Here is a 17,086-nt window from a genome sequence, read left to right as displayed (position 1 = left end):
CAATGCCAAGGAGACGGACCTGGGCATATATACAGAAAACTGCCAGCCTGCACCCTGCTAGCTCCAAGTCGGTCTCAAACACTACCGCTTTGTAGAAGTGCTGAAGGACTGCTTTGGAAAGAGCAACTCTGGAGTCAAACCAAGGCACAATTTAGTAAGATAAGGCTGAACTCCTAAGCATTACTAACGCAGAATAAGTCCAAATGAATTCCACGGGACTCGCTTCCGGGCAAACAGACTCAATATTGTGCTCTAGGAGTGTTTTCAAAGACTTAAACCAATTTCGCCTGAAGATCGACGTGTACATAATGTCTTACATTAGCAAGAGGTAAAGCTTTGTTGTGCTTCTGCAGATTGTCTCCTGTTGACACGACATGAAACTTTGCTTCGTCGAAAATGCAAGCAGAAGAGGAGGATGCAGACAAAATCCTGAGGCTCCCTGTGGCTTGTTTGTGTAACGTTAAACCACGGTTTAGCATTGCAAGAAACACTAAACCATGGTTTAGAATGACAAGCGATCCAGACTCAAGAATATCCTCCAAGCAACTGGTGAGAACTTTTGACACTCTCTCTTCCCCCAGGGCCTTTAAAACCAGTCATCTAACATGGCTGTATGGGGGGCCTCTTTGTCGATAATTTTTATTTGCCGTTCTTGTGGATTCATCCGCCAGATTGTTTTAACAATATTCACACATGACATGGAGTATGAGTGGCTCAAAGGAAGTTTTCATTAAGGAATTCTATTTCAACATGCTTTTGTTTAATCATCCATCCCAGATAGAAGCCTTGAAAAACCTGTCCCCGCCCCAATTCAGCTGCACCCTCCTCTGCTTTCCAAAACAGAGCCAATCCAGAAAACCCTTCTTTGCAAAATCTGCCCGTTTAGATATGTAATAAAGGAGCAAGGGGAGGGAGGGGAAGAATCCACCTACAGGTACAATTAAGTCCATTTGAGGATGCAAAAGGGTAAACTAATCTGTGTTTCTTGGGAGAAAAGCAATGACAAACCTAGACATCATCTTCAAAAGCAGAGACATCACCTTGTCGACAAAGGTCCATACAGTTAAAGCTATGGTTTCCCCAGTAGTGATGTATGGAAGTGAGAGCTGGACCATAAAGAAGACTGGTCGCCGAAGAATTGTTGCTTTTGAATTCTGGTGCTGGAGGAGACTCTTGAGAGTCCCATGGATCAAACTTATCCATCCTTAAAGAAATCAGCCCTGAGTGCTCACTGGAAGGACAGATCCTGAAGCTGAGGCTCCGAGACTTTGGCCACCTCATGAGAAGAGAAGACTCCCTGGAAAAGACCCTGATGTTGGGAAAGATGGAGGGCACAAGGAGAAGGGGACGACAGAGGATGAGATGGTTGGACAGTGTTCTCGAAGCTACTAACATGAGTTTGGCCAAACTGCGGGAGGCAGTGGAGGATAGGCGTGCCTGGCATGCTCTGGTCCATGGGGTCACGAAGAGTCGGACACGACTAAACGGCTAAACAACAACAACAACAACCTGTTTAAAAATTCCCCATGTGCTTGGCACGTTGTGCAACTGGCGCGGGTCCAATTACGACCAAGTGAAAATGTCTCCTTTGGCGACTGACATTTCACCATCTGGCTGGTGCGCAGCAGCTGTCTCTATTGCTGCGCACCCCAGCACCAAAAGTTGTCGCTGTGCGCCAGCCAGCCAGCTGATCCGTGGCAATGTCTTCTTGCTGTTTTGTTCTGGGTTGGTTTATCTGATGTCTCAATGCATTGTAAACCGCTTCGAATTTTTTTCTTCAAAACATCAAGTGCCATAAGAAATGAAATATTCAGCGAGCCAACATGACAGCGATGTGGGATTGAGGATTGGAGCGGTCATTCTGTGATATTATGGCGGTGAACAAAGCTGTATTGTAACTTCTGAATAAATATTTTAAAACAATAACAGTAACAATAATAAAGAAATGAAATGAATAATATAAACAATAATAAATTTCACTGCCAAGAAAAGGGTGACTACACAATCCGTTGGGGTGACCATAACCTAGGTTTAAGGTGCCATTTGGCAATTAGCTTATATATATGAATTTCTAACGCTGGCATGTATATCGCTGCACAGATTGACATTTATTTTAATATTTTGTTGGAAGCCGCCCAGAGTGGCTGGGGAAACCCAGCCAGATGGGCGGGATATAAATAATAAATTTATTATTATTATTATTATTATTATGACAAAGGGGAAGCTGATTTATTAGCAGCCCGTTTGCACTGGCAACTTGCAAAAGAAGCCATCTGATTCCCCCAACCCAAGGTTTCTTAAAAGTTGAACATATAATCAACACGGCGCGAATCTGTTGATTTCGATGGGTCTTCGTGTCCAGGAGCGGCTTGGAGCCGCATCCTTTGACATAGCAAGGCAACGGGAGCGCGCGGGGTGTGTGTGTGTGTTCTCCAGCGCCTGCTCCAAAGCACACAAGACATGTTTCTCGACCGCAGATGCCACATTTCCACTTGGAACTGAAGACAGGAAGCTGGCTCCTCCAGATGTGTGCAGCTGTAAGCCAGACAGGGATTGGCTCTGTGAGCGGATTTCGGGATACAGCATCCTTTGGGCTCCACAAACACAAGAACACACAGACGATGCTGGCTCAGAGGCCAAGAGACCGAGGCAGCTCCAAAAGAAGATTAGCACACACACACACACACACACACACACACCCCAGGTGGTTTGATGTGGTGATGGGCATTTGGAGAAGTCCGTCCCAGAACAAACAGAGACGGCTAGAAACAGCAGCCCGGTTCCGAAAAATCATTTAACCGCTACCAAAAAGCTCTCTCTCTCTCTCCCTCTAAAGAATATTCCAAGCTTGGCTACCTCCAATTCATGCAGTTTCCAACAACTGTATGCAGAAGAACATTACAGCAGTTCCAACACTGAATTGAACCAACTTATAATTCCACTGATCAGAAGACTGTTCGCCGAAGAATTGATGCTTTTGAATTATGGTGTTGGAGGAGACCCTTGAGAGTCCCATGGACTGCAAAAAGATCAAACCTATCCATCCTTAAAGAAATCAGCCCTGAGTGCTCACTGGAAGGACAGATCCTGAAGTTGAGGCTCCAGTACTTTGGCCACCTCATGAGAAGAGAAGACTCCCTGGAAAAGACCCTGATGTTGGGAAAGATGGAGGGCACAAGGAGAAGGGGATAACAGAGGACGAGATGGTTGGACAGTGTTCTCGAAGCGACTAGCATGAGTTTGGCCAAACTGAGGGAGGCAGTGGAGGATAGGGGTGCCTGGCATGCTGTGGTCCATGGGATCACGAAGAGTCGGACATGACTGAACAAATAATTCCACTTCCAGGCTGGGCACAACCCCCCCAAGCCAGATGATACCGGGAAGCTTAAAAGAAAGGCACAGAGGCACCTTGCCCCATTAGTTGCCCCTAACACCCAATATTTACAGACACACTGCGTTGAAATGTGGCGCTTATTTTCAGGTGTCATGGCTCCACCCTAAGATTCCGCACGGGCAAAATCAACGCCTGTCTTTAAAGAACCACGGTTGGAATAAACCTATTCCAAATAAACAATTGCATATATTTTGCAAAATGCCTGCCCGCCCGCCAGTGCTTTTGGTTGCAGAGTTTTCGGTTCCAACTCCCCTTTCTTGCACCCAAATGATATTGAGTGCTAGAATTGTGCTAGCAGGCGCACAGCTTAATTGAACAGCACTGGATAGTCACCCTCAAGCCCCGACTCCAGGACTGGGCTAGGAAACAAAAGTACCGGTGCTTCAGATTCCTTGAAGCCAAGATCTATCTGCACAAGACTTGAGAAAGGATTTCACATTCCTGGGCGCGAACGTCACTTTCAAGGTCTCCACCCTGCCTGCTCTAGGGCATCTTTTCCCGTGCTCCAAAGGTTTTCGGACTACAACTCCCATAAGGCCAAGTGCTGGCTGGAGCTGATGGGAGTCGTGGTCCCAAACATCTGGAAGGTGTCAGGTTAGGAAAGGCTGCTCTAGACCTTCCCTAAACTGTATAAATAATAGTCAAAACAAGGATAAGACCTGCTGTCAAGCAAAGAAATGACAATACATCTTCTAAACCAAATAAAATAAAAAAATTCCTTCCAATAGCACCTTAGAGAACAACTAAGTTTGTTCTTGGTATGAGCTTTTGTGTGCATGCATACATCTTCTGTTTAAAAACACAGCGTGAAACAGAACATCCTCCTCACTTGCTCCGTCTGAAGAGGTGGGCGACCCTCTTCCAAAACAGTTTTTAAACGTTCAGGCAGCCAGATCTATGCCAGATCCCTCTGTTGTCTACACCAGGGGTGGCCAACTTCCAAGAGACTGCGATCTACTCACAGAATTAAAAACTGGCAGTGATCTACCCCCGTTTTTTATGAGTTCAGGTCAAAGTTGTTGAGCTTTATTTAGGGAGGGGAATAGCCCTGTTTTATTGGGGTTCTGGAGGCATAAGTTTCTTAGCTTTTCAGGGGGGGGCGCAACGTTTTTACATTATTTTGGGGTCAAAGAGAAACAGCAACTCACCAAAGCATTGCTGGGAGAAAAATAGCCTTTGTTTGTAAACTCCACCATCTTCTGTTCTCCAACAATTGAGGATGGGACGGGACGGGGCGAGGGGGCAGGGCCAGAGCGATCGACCAAAAGCTTGCAGGGATCGACCAGTAGATCACAATCGACCTGTTGGACATCCCTGGTCTACACCTCCCTGGTCGAAGCTCACACTGTAAGCACCTCGGGGCAGAAATCTGCCTTGATTTTTTTAGAACAGCTCAGCCACGGCAGAGTGCGCCTCTAAGAACATGGGGCACGATCCAAGCGGAATTAGGCTCTTTTGTGTCCCACTGACACAGCAGGAAATATTTAAGTAGATGCTTAGCTCTCCATCAAAGTCAGCGGTGCAAACACGTCGTGGGTTTGTTTTAACAGACACATCTTAAAAGGAGGGGGGGGATGGAAGATGATTTTGCTACTTGAGCTTCTGTTGCGCAGTTGTAGAAAACAGAACAGCAGAGGAAATTGTGATTAGGAAAAAGGTGTGTTAGAAACAGCTCTGGTTTTGCACTGGCGGTTATGTGGTGAGTTCCTCGGAGAACGCGCCTTGCTGTTCTCCCTTACCCTGGGCACGCACAATAACAAATTTGCGCGCGCACACACATCCTGATAACATTGTTTTAACCGCAAGAATGGAGTGTCTAAGTGGTTTGTGAGATCATCAAAACACAAGAGCGCAGAAGCCACAACGAGCCTTTGGCAACGGCGAGAGTTCAGCACCGCAAGTTAGAAGATTGCATGAGTGACTTTTGGTTTTCAGATACTTGCTTTAACGTCAAAATAATAAAGAAAGGGAATACGAGGAATGAAGTCCAGCTCAGCTATGGCTTGCAAAACTGGTCTTTGCATTGCTATCGCTGCTGCTGCTACCACCACTGCTGCCATTGCTGCAAATGTCACACCCGTCCTCCCTAAGGATCCCGGGATGGCAATGTCACCAATATGGTGGCCTGGGAGTAAGGCATCCTCCAAGATAAATCTGGCACAGGTGTGCCTCGTACCTGCACTGTCAGCTTCCGTCACATGCCGAAGCCTCTTCACCATTTGACTCCTGAGACGTACACACACACAGGAGCTCCCCTAATCTTCTGTTTGCAAATTGTTCTAGTTAATTTTAATGTTTGCACTTTTACATCGCTGCAACCAGTCCCCGGGTCGGCGCTATTGTGAAACGCAGGTTCGAAACCCAAGCAGCAGTTAACAATATCACCTGCATCTTTTGGAATCCCTTAAACGAAAGCTTCTGCCGACCTAGCAGTTCGAAAGCACACCAGTGCAAGCAGATAAATAGGTACCTGCTTCCTTTACAGCAGCCTTCTGCAACCTGGTGCCCACCACGCTGGCTGGGGGCTGATGGGAGTGGTGCTCCAAATTGCCTGGAGGTCAGCAGGTTGGGTCAAGCAAGCAGGTAGCCACTCCAACCCCACCCCACCCCACCCTATTTTAAAGAAAAAGTGCACAGCAATCTGCATCCAAGTTCAGGAGCATTCTGTGTGCTCCTTACACACAAATCTACAAATGGTATAGAGTTAAATATTTTCATAGACACCTGAAGGCAGCCCCCCCCCCCATGTCTGGAAGCTTTTGTTGCTGCTTTCCCTCAATTTTTGGTTCCAGCCTTTGACGTATTTTATCCTTGCAGCAAAAACGGCCAGGATCTTCTCGGTGTGTTTGGTGGGAATGAGGGTTAATGGAAGTTGGGATTCTCAGAAATTCCTTGCTCACTGCACGCCACAGAAACAGATCTCTTTCGAGAATTGACAGTGTCCTAGCCAGAAAAGAGTATTTCTGGTTAATCATCTGTGTTTTCACTTCCCGACCTGCCTTCCAGCTGAGCTTGCTTAGCCCTGATCGCAATGACCCCCGTAGAAACGGCCTCCCTATCTGCCACTGTGCGATGGTACTTTAATTATTTTTCACAGTTGCGCTGTCTCATCTGCGAAGTGGACACAAATCCCACAAACGACACAGCTGCGAAAGACGAGCCTGCTCCTTGCCGGCGACATTCTGTCTGAAGCCGAGTGTAAAACCCTCGTGGCAGCAACACAGGAGACCTTGCTAAGTTCCCAGCAAGCTATAAAAACTCTCCTGCATCCAGAGGCACAACTCTTTCCAGGAGGGAAGGCCCCCAAATAATGGCATTCTCCTAATGGAGCCAACGTAAACTTCGAACATTAGAAGGCAGAGGAGAGGGAAATACGTGGCACATTTCCTAAAGCTTCGCCACTTTTTGTGTGTGCAAATAATTCAGACTTGTGCAGCAATTCTCAAATATAGTGGTCCCTTGGTTTACAAACAGTCTGGTTTGCATATGTTCTGGATTACAAATACAGTGGTACCTCGACTTACAAATTTAATCCGTTCCGAATGCACATTCGTAGGTCGAAAAATTCATAAGTCGAAAAAAGCGATTTCCCCCATAGGAATGCATTGGAAACGAAAAATTCGGAAAAATTCGTAAGTCAAGTAAACCGCATCTAAAATTCGTAAGTCGAGTAAACCCCATCTAAAACCGGCAACAGATTCCTTCGGATGTCGAAAAATTCGTAGGCCTGCGGGTACTTTTTTTCATTCGTAAGTCGAAAAATTCGTATATCGAGTAATTCGTAAGTCGAGGTACCACTGTACGTCAAATCTGGAAGTGCGTGTCCTGGATTGCAAACTTTTTTTGGATTACAACCCATTTTTTATTTTTATTTTTTGGATTACGAACAGATTTATTTTTTTTTTAGGCCCCATTGGCGAAAGCGCACCTTGGGTTACAACCTGTTTTGGTTTACAAACGGACCTCCGGAACGGATTATGGTTGTAAACCAAGGCACCACTGAATCCTATTTGAAACAGAAATGGTCGACTTGCAACATCTCACAAGTGTGCATACAATTCAGGAAGTATTTCCAGTAGCAATAAAAAGCGTAGGGTTTGAGGACTGGAACATGGGAAGCTGCCTTATACTGAAACAGACTATTGTTCCGTGTAGCTCAGTGCTGTCCACACTGGCTGGCAGCTGCTCTCTGGGATTTTAGGCAGCCTTCTGCTTGCAACGCAGATGCTCTGCCACTGAGCTTACAAGCTCTTCCCCTAAACGATATTAAATATTTTCACATTCAATATTTAGCCGGAGGAATTAAGACTGTGCCAGAAGTATGTAACTTGCCAGTTTGCAAACCGGGCCAAATATTCTCAGGGAGACACAGCCAGAGGGTGCCAGTACAAAACGAAGCATCATCCGTGGAGATAAAATTGCCTGACTCGGGTTCAAATCCCTCCTTCGTCACGGGGGCATAAAATGGCTAGGGTGACGCAGAGCCGGAACAGCAGCCCTTGCAAATGGAGAGATGCCACCGGCCGTTATGTGACGGTGTAGTGTTCGCCTACCTCTCTCTCAGCTCCGAATCCCAAGCTGTGCAAAAGAAGCAGTCGCTTATGTCACAGAGGTGCGGCGAATTGTACATAATGCTCCGTACTTTCAGGTGGCCTCGGTGGCGCAGAGTGCCTGCCACCACTTTTGCTGGTGGCCGAGCCGTGCCCCGATCCAGACTGCAATAGCGTAACTTCTCTGCTCACCTCGAGGTTAGATTACTGCAATGCGTTCTGTCTGGGGCTGCCTCTGGAGTCAGTTCGGAAACGTTCAGCCGCCGCAGAATTTGGCAGCCAGGTTGCTCATCAAGACAAGACAGTTTTAACATATGACACCTGACTGCACTGGCCGCCAATTCAAAGTGTTGGTTTGGACCTATAAAGCCCTAAATGGCTCAGGAACGCGATACCTCTATGACTGTCTCTCGCTCCATATAAACCGTCCCAACTCTGCATTCCTCATCCGAGGCCCTTCCTTGTGTGCCTCTTCCATGAGAGGTCGGGAGGGTGGCAACATAAGAACGGGGCCTTTTCTGCAGTGACTCCCCACTTGCACAATGCTCTCTCTAGGGAGGCTCACCAGGCACCTTCATTAGACACTTTTAGGCACCAGGTAAAAATATTTCTCTTCAACCAAGCCTTTGGCTGATTAACATCTTTTGTTGTTGTTCAGTCGTGTCCGACTCTTCGTGACCCCATGGACCAGAGCACGCCAGGCACCCCTATCCTTCACTGCCTCTCGCAGTTTGGCCAAACTCATGTTGGTAGCTTCGAGAACACTGTCCAACCATCTCATCCTCCGTGGTCCCCTTCTCCTTGTGCCCTCCATCTTTCCCAACATCAGGGTCTTTTCCAGGGAGTCTACTCTTCTCATGAGGTGGCCAAAGTACTGGAGCCTCAACTTCAGGATCTGTCCTCCTGGTGAGCACTCAGGGCTGATTTCTTTGAGAATGGATAAGTTTGATCTTCTTGCAGTCCATGGGACTCTCAAGAGTCTCCTCCAGCACCAGAATTCAAAAGCATCAATTCTTCGGCGATCAGCCTTCTTATACCCCTTTAACATTTTATACCCCTTTTAAATGTGTTTGTGGGAGGGTGAGCTATTGGTTTGTTGTTGTTCTAGCTTTTATCATGTATTTTCTGTTTTCCTGTTGTATTTTTATGTGGTGAACCCCCCTGTGAGATCTGCAGATGAAGGGTGGCGTACAAACTGAATAAATGCTACTACAACTACTCATAAGGCACATTCACAGTTGGTTCTGCTGCTTGATGAGCGAGCAATGGCGTTCGGAAGCACAGGAAGAGGCCTGCAGGATCAGGACCCGAACTCGCTCAGCAAAGGTAGGTAGCCGTGTTGGTCTGCCATAGTCGAAACAAAATAAAAAATAGAAAAAATTCCTTCCAGTAGCACCTTAGAGACCAACTAAGTTTGTTCTTGGTATGAGCTTTCGTGTGCATGCACACTTCTTCAGATATTCAATATTTAGCCAATATTCTGTTTCAGTGTATCTGAAGAAGTGTGCATGCACACGAAAGCTCATACCAAGACAAACTTAGTTGCTCTCTAAGGTGCGGGATGTGGGTGGCGCTGTGGGTTAAACCGCTGAGCCTAAGGCTTGCTGATCAGAAGGTCAGTGGTTCGAATCCCCGTGACGGGGTGAGCTCCCGTTGCTCAGTCCCAGCTCCTGCCCGCCTAGCAGTTCGAAAGCACGTCAAAGTGCAAGCAGATAAATAGGTACTGCTCCAGAGGGAAGGTAAATGGCATTTCCGTGCGCTGCTCTGGTTCTCCAGAAGCGGCTTTGTCATGCTGGCCACATGACCTGGAAGCTGTACGCTGGCTCCCTCAGCCAGTAACGCAACATGAGCACCGCAACCCGAGTCGGACACGACTGGACGTAATGGTCAGTGGTCACTTTACCTTTAAGGTGCTACTGGAAGGATTTTTGTTTGTTTGTTTGTTTCACTCAGTAAAGGCATCCTGTGACCCACCGGGACCAACCAGATCCCTCTGGAAAGCGTACGATAGGGCGTTGCAGCCGAGAGGGCTATCCCTCCTCTCTCTCCTGGCAAAAATCCTTGAAGGCGTTGACGTGACTGGCATTTGAAAACAAAAGCCACACACACAGCAAGGCACACGACGAACCTAAAAAGTGACAGAGCTGAATTCCCACGCTGCTATTTTTCCTCCTCTTCCAGTGTTGGATGCAACAGGTATGTGCAAATTTACTCTGCGGGAATCACCCGGTCTCCTCCTTGCAAGTAAGAGGCGAGCAAACTTCACTTTGCGCACCATCTGCGGCTGAGAGGCCGCCGAAAAACATTTCTGCAGTCGAGGCCTGAATGCTTGTATGCCCTGAAGAACACAGGAAAAACTGGAACTGTTTACTTCGCAGGAACTAGAGGGCAAATTCCATTCAGGAAAAAAGGGGGGGGGAGTTGCATCATCTGTTTTACAACTCAGAAAGGGAGGGGCGTGCAGTTTATTTACTGTGATCATAAACAGTGGCCGAGAAGACATTTTATTGTTCAGGGTTCCCTGCAGCATGCAAGCTTGTGTACATAAAACCTCCTCCCCTTTAAGCGCTTGGAAGGAGAAAGGATCTCTCTCTCTCTTCCCCCCCAAACCAAAAAAAATAAAATAAAACAACAACCACGGGTGAGAGGCTGTCTCTTTTCGCTCTCCTTTCAGTTGCAACGACAACTGCAATTCGGTAAACGAAGTAACAAGGCACACAAGAGCTTATGGGGAAAGTAAAAGAAGGCCCCCCAGCTCCCCGAGAAAAGGAATCGAAGGGGGAAAGAATAGAGAAAGCAGCTTGTTTTACAAGGAGAAATTAATTATACTGACATAGTCCAAGGGTATCGCCTTCGAAGAAGGAAAACATTTCAAAGCCCAAATGCCTCAGAGGAAGCAAGCGGCTTGGGATTTATAACGAAATTACTAAACACAAGAAAACAGCCGGCAGAAAAAGCAACTTATTAGAAAAAGAAAAGAGGAAAGAAGGATCTGCTAGAGAGGCTGGTGAGCAAGAATCGTGCCCTTGGGTCTGCGGGGAGGGATGGAGAACATCAAGTTTTAAGGCACCTTGTAAGAATGGCACATCTCAGCAATGCTGTGCATGTGGGGAGGCGTTTAAAAGTGGCATTTTGACAGATGGGACACTTCATGCCAGTCTGCCAGGGGTTTTCCTTAAAAAACAACAACACCCAACCCTCTCTGCTGTCAAGGAACCCCTCTCTGCATCAAACAACAGAATCAGTGCTTGTCCTCCGGTCCACAACAGTAGCAAACAGAGAGAAGATGAAAGATTCTGGGACAAGTCCCTGGGCGCACGCTGGGGTCCAAGGAAGCATGCGCCAAACATTGTGGGTCTTGTCATTGCCCTGAACGAACCAGGCTGCACAACTTAGCTGCGATTCCTTGCAGTGATGATTCTTGGGGTCCCTTCTAAAAGTCTAAGATTCTACACCGCCCACTCCATGCCACCTTCCTCAAAACGCAACGCAATATAATTTCACCATTTAATCCGGATTTTACCATTACTGCAGCCCAGTAAGTTTTTTAAAAGCATGCATGCAGAAATGGTAAACGTAGGTTGAATGGGGCAAGGGAGAGAGAGAGGAAACAGGATAGCATTTTGATGAGAAAGACATGTCGGCCCTACGGAAAAACGTACAGGGAAGGAGCAGTACGAAGGCCACGATCCAGCGCCACACGGGAGCACCCTGCAACTCCAGAGGTTTCCTGGCCTACAGTTTAAAAACCACTGCAATGTGCTGGCCCCTGTTGGGGTGGGACGAGAAGGAACTTGCTTGCACCCCGGTCACTAGCGGAGGATCCCCTATCAAGAACCGGGTCCCCAGATCATCTCGCGAATGAAGAGGCAGCTTCTCCTCTAACCCCCAAGCTCCATCCAAGCCCAGTGGTTCTCAACCTTGGGTCCCCAGATGTTTTTGGCCTACAACTCCCATCAACCCTAGCTAGCAAGACTAGTGGTCAGGGATGATGGGAGTTGTAGTCCAACAACATCTGGGGACCCAGGGTTGAGAAAGTTTGATCTAAACAAAGCCTTTTTCCAGCTCTTGCAGGACCAGGTGGGATTCCTATGCCAAGATTTGGGTACCCTATTTTTTTTGGGGGGGGGGAACCAACCAACAAGGGGCTGCGGTTATGTACGGACGAAGTCTGCTTTATCTCGGCAGGACCCAAGAACGAGGCACATGTTCACGCGCATAACTCGTCCGTTCTTTGTGAGCCAAGGTGCTTCCCATCTCCTTTGGCAAAGTTTGCCCCTGGGACAGGCCCACAGCTGTTGCTCTGCTTTTTCCATCAGTGGAATCTTTTCCATCACCCCCCCCCCCCGAAAGCCAATATCCCTCAGGAATCTCTCTCTCCCCCCCCATGGCGCAGAGAAACCCAGCCCGACTGGGGAGTATTGTCATTTACGGTTTAAGCAGCGCTAACCAACTGTGCTCTTCAGTCCGAGAAACAACTGGCTTCTCTGTCTTGCCCCGCTGCTCCCCAAGGCATTCTTTTCCTACTTCAACTTTCCTCCAGGTCCTTCTGGTTTCTTTGCCCCAAATGTCTCAGCTGCGTTTGCAAGCCATGGTTTACAGAACGTGGAAATGCTGCGCTCTCCTCCTAAGCATGGCTTCTGGGGATATTAGTTTCACTTTCAAAGAATGCCGGCTGGATCCCATCTCGAATGCTAAGTCGGTTGAACAAGCCAGTTTCATAACCCCCTGGTTTGAAGTTGGCACGTTTTAAACTCACCGTTTTAAACTCATTGTCAGCCGAATACCATATTCTCTGCAAATGGCACTATTCTCAGCAAAAGCCCATCACGCCAGCCGATTTGGGAGGACGGGAAATGCACAAGCCCAGCATTTCGCTTGCCTTTCCTGTAGCTCGTCCGTGCAATGCTAAACCATGGTTTACCGTTACATGCAAATGCAACCGTTGCGTTTGCAGCAGATTGCCTGGAGCAGGTCTTGGAAAAGAAGTCATCTCTCCCGCTTTGATGGCAGAATCCTCCCCTCTCGCATGTCCATATGGTCTCTGGGCTTCACTAGATTAAAAACGGCCACTTCCATCACTTAGCTCACAAAGTTCTGGTTTGTCTCACCGTCTCCCAGCACAAACAACTCTTTTTGTGGGTTTGTTTGAAATTCTTCAGTTAGCGCTGAAATTTATCACAGATGTCAAGTTTGGGTCCCTCTACTCAGTGATGGCCAAACTCGGCCGTCCAGCGGTTTTGGGACTACAACTCCCATCATCCCTAGCTAACAGGACCAGTGGTCAGGGATGATGGGAGTTGTAGTCCCAAAACATCTGGATTGCCAAGTTTGGCCATCACTGCAACTCATCTCTCAACTGCAGAAACGGTCAGAGACGCAAGGGCGTCGCAATTCAAGATGCAGCCTCACAGACATCATGAGCTGCGTAGACCTTAAAAATCTGACCATGAGTTAAGGGCACAGAAACAAACATCTGCGCCAAATTTCAGCTTTAACCGATGCATTTCAAATGACAAATAACTTTCTCTTCGAGGGGAACCCCATTTCCACACATCTGCTTCAGGGCCTACTGTCTTGCTCAGACGGGGAGCTCAACAGACACCTGGCCCAGTATCTGCCTCCACAAAATCCACAATTTGACCACGGGGCGTCCTGTCTGCTCCCACAGAAGGCAGGCTCTCTCTCTCTCTCTCTCTCTCTCTCTCTCTCTCTCTCTCTCTCACCATCCCAGGAGGAATCACCTTTAAGATTAGGGAGCCGGACCTTGCAAGTTTGCTGGAGCCCCTGAGCCATTTCAAAAGAAAACAAATTAGTAAGAGAACAAACAGCGCAGATTCAGGGATCGATAGGGATGATTCCGTCCCCCGGAGCTCCATCTTCCAACTCTTTTCCTGTACTCTGTATTTATCCACTCGTAATCATTTTTCTTTCTACTGCTGACGGACCATCTCCTATTTGTCTCAACCAACACGCTGCCTCAGAACCTGCTCAAACTCAGTCCCAGAGCATGCAGCAAAACAAGAGGGCTCTGAGGCATGTGCAGAGTCCATTTCCTCCACCACGGAGCTACTGCAGAGAGCCGGGTTCCCACGCAGACAGGCAGGCCTCCATCCCATCCCCAAGTTGGTGCCGTTCGCAGATCCTACTTGCCCATCAGAGGGCAGGAGGCGCAAGGAAACCCATTTCTCAGTGGGCACAATTCAGCTCTGGGGCCATATTAATTATCAGATGACAGCAAGGAGAAATAAGCCTGAGACAAGAACGCTCCTTGTTTTGCTCACCAACTCATTCCTAGGATGGGGGATCCTGCCCCCCAACATTCTCCCTCTCTGTCCCGCGGCCATCTTCCCCCCCCCCCCTGCTCAAAAGGAGACACCCACACCTATGTACCCGGGTTCCCTTTCTCAGAAGAAGATCCTCTTTCTCTCCCCAAACCCCTAAGTCTTCCCTCCACACCTTAAACCACACATGGGGTTCCCCCTTTCCAAGGCAGGAACCCACACCTGACTCTCACCCGTCCCCCTAGTTTTCCAAGACCCCTCCCCCAACATCTTTCCCTTAGAGTAGCTGTGGGTTCTCCATGCCAAAATACACACAAACGCAGGAATAGTTTGGGGTTCCCCTTCAGAAGGGGCATCTCAAGACCTGCCAAACCCACACCAGAGGGGGCTCCCCTTGAACCCGGCTCACAAACCCCCCCTGCTACGTCGACCCCCCCTCCAGGGCTTCCCCCTCCAAGCAGGTCCCCCTTTCCCAAGACCCCCAAATCCCGCTTTTAAAAGTCCGCAGATTTTCATAAGCGGAGCCCCTTTCTTAATTTCCCATTATTTACACCCTGCCTTTCAGGATACAAATTATTCCAAGGCTGCTTACCATTAATGAAAACAAAATAATAAATAATAAAAAATTCCCTCCAGTAGCACCTTAGAGACCAACTAAGTTTGTTCTTGGTATGAGCTTTCGTGTGCATGAACACTTCTTCAGGTGCACACGAAAGCTCATACCAAAAACAAACTTAGTTGGTCTCTAAGGTGCTACTGGAAGGATTTTTTATATTTTTTATTTTGTTTTGACTATGGCAGACCAACACAGCTACCTGTCTGTAACTTGTACCGTTAATGAGATTACTTTTGGGGGGGGGGGACCGCATGGAAGGCCTGTCTTACCACCTCCATGTATGTGATTTCCCCCCCCCCCAAGTTGGGGGATGCCCTTCCGTTCCCCGCCCCCATTCCCAAGACCCGTAAAACCCATGTGTGGCTCCACCTGACAGCAGGCATGGGTTTTCACTCCCACAGAGGGGATTCCCCCCTCCCCAGGCAAACACCCTTTTCTTAACACCCAAACCCACGTGCGAAAGTTTCCTTCCTCTTGTTCCTCGCCCCCTTCACAAGACCAATTCAAAGCACACGGCAGCGCTCCTTGCCAAACACGCATACAGAGGCTGAATTATATTTTAATGTAGATATCTTTCCTTTTTCTAATGCTTCTCCTTCGTTGGCCACCTTGGGCAGACTTGGTCCAGCGAGGCAGCATGTAAATATTTTTAAAAATAAAAACACTCACGCCCACCCGCAAGATTACTTTCAGGCTGGGCATCCCTTTCTGAAGGCCTGTTAGACCGACACATGCAAACTTGGAATAATAATAATAACAACAACAACAACAACTCTCAACGTGGGCTTCCTTCTCTTCCCCCCGCCCCAACCCCAGACGAAAAGTAGTCAGGAGTCTTCCCCCCCCCTGTGGGTTTCCTCTCCAGGTGGGGTGGGCTTTCGAAAGACAATTCACCCTGCTCCCTCAAAATGGGGTCCTCCAATTCTCATCCCCAAAACCCATTTATTAATACAAAATACACATAAGCGCCCAGTCTTCTTCCCTCAACTCTCTTTCTGAAGACCCATTAGCCCACACGCGGGTTTTCCCTGCCAATAGACACAAGGGACACCTGTGGGTCTCCCCCTCAGGACTGGCACCCCCTTTGCGCATAAGCTTCGCCCTCGCACCCTCAGGGGGCTCCCCTTCCTTCACCCTCCCACAACCTCTCTTCCCAGGACCCATTCATGCGCATGCGCGGTTTTCCCTGCCTAGGTGTATATGGTTCTCAACACACAATCACCTCATCCGTGGGTCTCGCTAATGCTCGTCCCCACAACCTAGCCTGCACATGGATCTCCCTGACCCCGATAGCCTCCATACATGCAGGTCTTCCATGCCCCTATCCCCACAACCCTGCCTATACACGTGTCTGCCTGCACACACCCATCCCACCAACCCAGCTTATACACCTCTCCCTAACCCCCTTCCCCACGAACCAGTGTATGCATGTGCTTCCCTAACCCAGATCCTCACGACCCAGCCTGCACCCGCGTCTCCTTAAGCCCCATCCTCACGACCCAACCTGCCCGCTTGTCTCCCTAACCCCCATCCACCCCCGGCTTGCACGCCCGTCCTCCAACCCCAAATCCCCCCCCCACGCCAGTCTGCTCGCGTGTCTCCCTCCCCCGAACCCCATGGCGCGGCCTGCCCGCGTGTCGCCCGTCCCCACGACTCACTGCGGGGGCAGCTGCAGGGCCGGGCCTCCCCTCCTCTGGAAGGCGCCGTCGACGAAGACGCCGTTCTTGCCCAGGCAGCGCAGGTAGAAGTGGGGCGCGCGGAAGGCGAGCTCGAGGTGGCGGCGCGAGATGAAGCTGGAGCGGCCCATGTTCACGTCCACGGCGCCCTGCGACGAGTTGCGCCCGATCGTCACCGTCGCCTGGCGCATCACGAACTCCACGTCGCGGCCCTGCAGGCGCGCCAGGGCCGACGGCACGGCCAGGGGCAGCGCGGGCGGGATCGGGGCCGGCACCGGGCCCTGGGGAGGCGAGGAAGCGGGCGCCCCGGGGGGCAGCGGAGGCGAGGGCGCGGCGCGCTGCAGCGCCAACAAGGCCCTCGCGCCGGGCCCGTCCTCGCCCGCGGCTGCAGCCATCTTCGCGGCGGCGGCGGCGGCGGCGGCCCAGGCAGGCAGGCAGGGGCGGCCGCCTTCTACGCACCGCCGGCCTCCGGGGCGGGGCCGCGGAGGCGGGCGGGCGGGCGGGGAGAGGCCCGGGCTGCCCAGGCGTCGCGCTAGCAGGCCGCGATCGGGAGACGGGGCGCACGG

General features: G+C 49.5%; 1 protein-coding gene across 2 annotated transcripts in view; it reads right to left on the bottom strand.

Moving 5' to 3' along the window:
* Positions 1–16,816, bottom strand: part of FOXK1 (forkhead box K1) — a 69,190-nt gene extending 52,374 nt beyond the window's left edge. Inside the window, exon 1 of one of the 2 annotated variants that reach the window (XM_033167236.1) lies at positions 16,503–16,816. In XM_033167236.1, coding sequence (XP_033023127.1) covers positions 16,503–16,711 — 209 coding nt within the window. In that variant the 5' untranslated portion in view covers positions 16,712–16,816. The remainder of the gene's footprint in view (positions 1–16,502) is intronic. The other variant, XM_033167235.1, reaches the window with a different exon arrangement.
* Positions 16,817–17,086: the final 270 nt, after the last annotated feature.

Source organism: Lacerta agilis, chromosome 13 (genome assembly GCF_009819535.1).
Source record: "Lacerta agilis isolate rLacAgi1 chromosome 13, rLacAgi1.pri, whole genome shotgun sequence".
Classification (NCBI taxonomy): Eukaryota; Metazoa; Chordata; class Lepidosauria; order Squamata; family Lacertidae; genus Lacerta; species Lacerta agilis.
This window is presented reverse-complemented; position numbering and strand designations above follow the sequence as displayed.